Raw genomic sequence first — 5,567 nt, 5'->3', positions numbered from 1 at the left:
AGGGTGATTGGGATTCCGTAATCGGATTTATGATATCCTCGTAAATTTCAATTTTATCACTAAGGATGGGAATCTTTTGTAAAGGGTGTGAGGATACCCCACATATAACTATCCTATTAAATTGTTTATGATATTTTTCGACCAATTTTGTACACAGGTGTGTTTTACCAGAGTTTGTATACCCAGCAATGATAATGCGGGCCGGGTCTCTGAATAAATGCAAGTCACGTTCCGAGTAGACCTTCCCCATCCTGATGTAAAAGACGACTAAGTCGGGGAATGATATAGACACGATATTTATTTAACACGAACACGTGTGAGAAACATATCCATATATTCTAATTATTCATTTATTCATATATATATATGTATATATACTTTTTTTTTCCACCATGTAGACATGGGACATTTATTCATTCAATTATTTATTTATTTTCCCATAATGAAGATATAGGTAGGTAAATTAAAGATTTGTATAAACAGAATAATAATTTTATTTTTGTTATTTACATACACATATAAGAAAGGTACATAGTTACTTCATAATGTTTACATATATGAAATACATCCTCATCCACATTGCTTATTACTAATACATAAATTTTTTTGATAATAATACTATGAAAAAAAAAAAAAACTAAGATATAAGATAAAAAGACACGTACAACTACAATACATATATATATTAGAAGTGTTTACAATGTAATATACTAATAATCTTTTCCCTACTAACATTACTACTATTATCAATACTTGTATAGAAAATATATTCAATAAAATATGTATATAAACACTTATACATATCAATGAATAATTCATTTGCTTTATACTGTTATGTCACTCTTTTCCGTTTGCTAGAGTGGGAGAATTGTGTATTCTCTTTTCTCTTTCTCTCTTGTTTAGTACCGCTTGCAAACAGTTTTTTCAAAAGTTTTCGTCTATTACCCCAAAAATCGGTATTTTCTCTTCCTCCTCTACCATCAATATCATTATTGTCATCATTATCATCATTGTCATCATTATCATCATTGTCATCATTATCATCATCCTCATCATCATTACTTGAGACTTCATCAACTTCCTCCTCCTCTTCCTCCTCCTTCTCCATCTGCGGCCATTCATAGTCTGGGTGAAAGTAGGCTACGGTGTTATTGTTCCCAAGGTAGTAACGTTTATCATCGAAGTGACAAAGAGTATGCTTTGTCACGCGCGTAGTTGATATATGACCCTTAACGTTGCGAATCCCGTAGCATTCAATGGGTGGAGGTAAGTCTCCCATCAATGCTCGTTTAAAGGTTACATGGGTGAGGTCTTTCTGCTGGTGAATTGGAACGCCTTTACACCGTGCGATCTGATCATCATTTTTATGGAGAAGAAGCGAGTACATTTTGGGTTTCAGTACAATCGATTCTTTAATTATGGTTGCTCCAGTTTCAGATTTAAGGAAACCTAATTTTCCCTTCCGCTCGTTACTGTAACACGGATGTAGAGGAGGGAAGTTACTGAAATCAATGTACTCGGACAATGGTCCATGTCCGAGTTCCTCGGGGAGTTCATTCACTGTATCTATGCTAAAGATGAAGCTATCCGTATCCTCGTATGCGAGTCTGGCTTTATCCCCGTAGTGTTGTTTGACTACCTTATACCAGAAACGGTACATGTACATTTTTGCTAATTCCAGTATGTGAAAACCTAGATAATTGGGTTGTTTAATATTTATAACGGATTTGTTGTTAAAACATAACACTCTGTCTTCCTTGAGAGGAAACACGTCCTTGAATGAAGGTTGAAAAACTAATTTTAGAAATTTCTCTGCTGTCTGAACGTAACTAACTTTCAACCCGTATTTCACTTCCGACATGAGTGACCGACCGTAAATTGCATTAGATATCAACTTATATGCACGATTCCTTATACTGCACGTCTCATTTTTCCTAGCGTTAACGTTGCGTTCAATGAAGGGTTTCAGAAATGTGGATTGATTAAATTTGTATACAGCGTGAACGCGTTCCACTTCTAATCCTAACTCTAATAAAAGTTGTAATAATGGGAGACTGATGAGATGATCTTTCATTCCCTTATGTGTGGCCACTAGTTTAACATTTTTGGAAGGTAGTTTATGATTAGCTGACCGCAGTATCTGCTTACTATAAGGAGAGAGTAAGTTTTCCCCGATATTTAGATGGGTGAGACATAAGGGGAATTCATCCGTTACTCGCGCCACGTCTGGTGAAATATCCTTGGTGTTTAGGTGCACCCAATAACCTATCTCCCCCTCCGTGTTATGATTCATGAACCCCACCCTTAAAAATTTGTCAACCTCATCCGCATTCAGTTTCATTATACCACCCTTGGGAAGAAAGGAACACATTACGGTTGCGTAAAGACTATTAAAGTCTAAATACAATATGTGTCTCTTTAACCCATTTGGGAGTGGACGTTCGATTGTTGCCTCGAGATGTGGTGTGACACAGGTGACGAATCCTCCCCTTACATTTCGCTTAACCAAACGGTAAAAATCGGGGTCGTGCGGGGAGTCGAGTGATGTACCCGTATACTTGAGAAAAGCATCATAGGAGTAAGATGAAATGGAAACGTAATGGGAGACATCGAGACCGTAGAAGTCGTAAAGTGTGTTCCTGTATTTCATGTATACGTCAGCTAGGAGACCGACATCCAAGTTACAGTAAAGCAACAGATAATCCCCCAACGATTGACAATTAGTTATTTCCCCACACCCGCTGAGCGTGTTGATAATCACTCTCCGATATATCGCTCTGCTTCAGAGTATTTCGGAACGCCGAGCGATTGGGAAGACACGTCTCTTGCAGTCGACTGAACGTATTTATGTAATCGTAACAGAAGATCTGCTTCTGACGACAAACGAAGTCTCTCGCATTATTAGGCAAATAATCCACCATGGCGTGAGCGTAAACGGTATTGTATTTAGAGGCTATGTGACTCTCAACGAGACTTGCCAAGGAGGAATTCATTATAGCGAGGGAATCTCGAAATATGATATTACCAATTTGAACTTTAAAAAAGTTGGTTGTCGATTTGCCTAATATGTCGATGGTGTAATTACCCTCGTTTAGGTGTTCTAAAATTAAAGCACAATCAAATGACATGTTGTGAGCGAGAGCTATGAGGTGTTTCCTTGCATTGATACACTGAAAATTGCAGCGGGGGCAGTAGGCACCAATGTAATTATTGTGAGAGCGCGAGTGGTCGTGATGTCTCTGTGGACGCTTTGTATTACTGAATTGTTCGTGACATAACTGACAATGAGTCTGTCTTAAAAACTCCTGTTCCATTTCTACCGTCATATTAATTGAGTAGGAAGGGATGGTAGTCTTTATTTCGAGCCAGTCACGCTGTAACGACCTTACGAAATGATTGACTGAGTCGAGACCGAGGTGACTTCGTTTTTTCACGACTCGTCCATCTTTACTAATGATAAGATAAGAGTAAGCGAGAGGGAAATGACGAGCAATTGTCATGGGTGTATAAGGTAATTCCTCCTCCTCCTCCTCTTCCTCCTCTTCTCCTCTCGGTCTAATACCCGTCTCAAAATCGAAGAAAGCGAGATGAGAGGGTGGATAAGTATAACCGTAATTTTTGAATTTGAGAACCTCACCTTGAGTTGGGAATTTTAATGTCTGAGTTTGTTCACAATCACAAATGTGTGATTTCTTTGATTTTATAGACTCTGACATTATAGAGAAGCAAATAAAGCATAGATAATGTCCTGGTGGTATAGGTTTTCTTCGAGTGAGGTTTACAAAGTAAGTCTCGAAATCTTTAATGAGAGCTATGTGTTCACCCCCGAGAAGAAGAAGATGAATAATTTCATGATAACGAGTCGTTCCCTTTCTAGCAAGGGAGAGTAGATATCTCCCTTTCCCACCCTTAACTGAGTCCTCTTGTTGTAGGGTATAGATATATAACGATACCTTGTTAAGCCTTTCGAGTTTCCCCAAATCCTCCCACTTTATTGGTAGAGAAACACCAATAAAGTCTACGTGTCTATGACATATTTTATTGGACTCGACCGACTTAAGAATTTTACCCCAGGATGTTTTTTCCTTTACTTTATGTATTCTATAACCCGCAATGCATTGAATGACGCAGGACATATTTTTACTTTTGGGGTTAAATATACTTTCACTGCCACGGACACCCGCTGGGTATGGTACAAACGACCCTAACCTTTGCTGAAGAATGTGATGAGCTACATTAATATGTAAACCCCTAACCTTATGAATAATGAAACCGGACCCTTCGAGTTCATTTGTCATGGTCTCGAGTCTACGATGGAGATGCTCAATCCATCTCTCAAGCAGATTGAAAATTTCATCAACGGTGATGACTTGTGCCCTGAATCCTACCCAGAAATCCTGGTAAGTGTCTTCACCTAGTGTTGAAGATTTCACTAAAGTAATTTGCATTTGACCAAAGACTTTCATGGAGGTTAACTGACGTCTTGGATTGATGAATGCTTTATAAAGTTCTTGGATAAAAAAGTGTTTATATTTTCTTAGATAATCTAGTGGATCTCTAGTAACACTAGGCGGGACGTTATATACATATTTGTTGTAATACCCTCTAAAGGCAGATTTTTGACTCACCAGGTTTGGGTTTATGACATTGTCGTCATCATCATTATTTCTATTTTCTTCACGATTATCTTCTGTTATTTGTTGTTGTTGTTGATAGCCGCTTGGTCCTGGTTGTGGTGACAGTGATCGTCGTTGATGTTGATGCTGATGTCTTACCCTCGTATATCCATTTCTTTCCTCTGAGAGAGAGAGATATCGAATCAGAATTAGTATTTAAAATACAATTATTACTGATAACCTCGATATAAAATAACAATATGATGAAGGTAATAATATTAGTAAATATTATTATACTCACGTTGATATAGTTGTTGTTGATGTTGTTGTTGTTGTTGTTGTTGTTGACGTGGGTGATAACCACTTGGTCCAGCTTGTGGTGAAGGTGATTGTTGTCTTTCATTTACAGTATCATCTGTTTCACCTGTGAGTAATATTGTAAGAGAATCATCATGTAATTAGAGAAGGGAGAAGATACTAATGTTACTACTAATTATTATTATTATAATACCAACATTACTCTTCTTTATTATTACTACTATATATTAAGATACTTATACGAAGAATGACATTAATTACAACACTTACCATTTCCGATGTTTTTGTCTTCATTATTGTGAGGGGAGGTCATTTTGACAACTCACACGAACACAATTTAAGTAAGTTCTGAACTCGTCGAATGTTCCAGAAAGCTCTCTTCGATGCTGTTTTTATAGTACTGTAATGATCATTATTATCATTCGTCGCCATATATGGGAATGTTGCTGATGTCCTTTAGATCGAAACTCCCATAGGTTACTAACAGTAATGTGTTCACTTTGTGTTGATATTCTTTCACTCTTAATCCAAGGACGCTACATTTACTTCTGTTGAAAATGAACTGTAGATTGCTACTGTTCCATGACATGATTAACTCCTCCCCCGCGTCCTCGTTTTTTTTTGTTTTTTTTT

General features: G+C 37.3%; 2 protein-coding genes across 2 annotated transcripts; both read right to left on the bottom strand.

Moving 5' to 3' along the window:
• Positions 1–832: 832 nt before the first annotated feature.
• LOC147471653 (uncharacterized) lies at positions 833–2,650 on the bottom strand. The gene has a single exon (XM_086537673.1). The coding sequence runs from the start codon at positions 2,648–2,650 to the stop codon at positions 833–835; it is 1,818 nt and encodes a 605-aa protein (XP_086393799.1).
• Positions 2,651–2,720: 70 nt separating this feature from the next.
• LOC122242214 (uncharacterized) lies at positions 2,721–5,549 on the bottom strand. Its single transcript, XM_042999465.2, has 3 exons — positions 5,205–5,549; positions 4,918–5,040; positions 2,721–4,798 (listed from the first exon to the last, which is right to left on the bottom strand). The coding sequence occupies exons 1-3, from the start codon at positions 5,245–5,247 to the stop codon at positions 2,721–2,723; spliced, it is 2,244 nt and encodes a 747-aa protein (XP_042855399.2). The 5' UTR covers positions 5,248–5,549.
• Positions 5,550–5,567: the final 18 nt, after the last annotated feature.

Source organism: Penaeus japonicus, unplaced genomic scaffold (genome assembly GCF_977035675.1).
Source record: "Penaeus japonicus unplaced genomic scaffold, GWHDUDI00000001_assembly GWHDUDI00000006, whole genome shotgun sequence".
In the NCBI taxonomy this organism is placed as follows: Eukaryota; Metazoa; Arthropoda; class Malacostraca; order Decapoda; family Penaeidae; genus Penaeus; species Penaeus japonicus.
Note: the sequence above shows the minus strand (reverse complement) of the source record. Positions and strands in the feature narration are given on the sequence as shown.

What these genes read in the sequence shown, in the direction of transcription:
- LOC122242214 (XM_042999465.2), bottom strand. Translation starts at nt 5,247, where the DNA reads ATGACCTCCCCTCACAATAATGAAGACAAAAACATCGGAAATG. An exon ending in AGACAAAAACATCGGAAATG is followed by an intron (nt 5,041 to 5,204) that starts GTAAGTGTTGTA and finishes TATTACTCACAG; the next exon opens with GTGAAACAGATGATACTGTA. An exon ending in TCAACAACAACTATATCAAC is followed by an intron (nt 4,799 to 4,917) that starts GTGAGTATAATA and finishes TCTCTCTCTCAG; the next exon opens with AGGAAAGAAATGGATATACG.
- LOC147471653 (XM_086537673.1), bottom strand. Translation starts at nt 2,650, where the DNA reads ATGAAATACAGGAACACACTTTACGACTTCTACGGTCTCGATGTCTCC.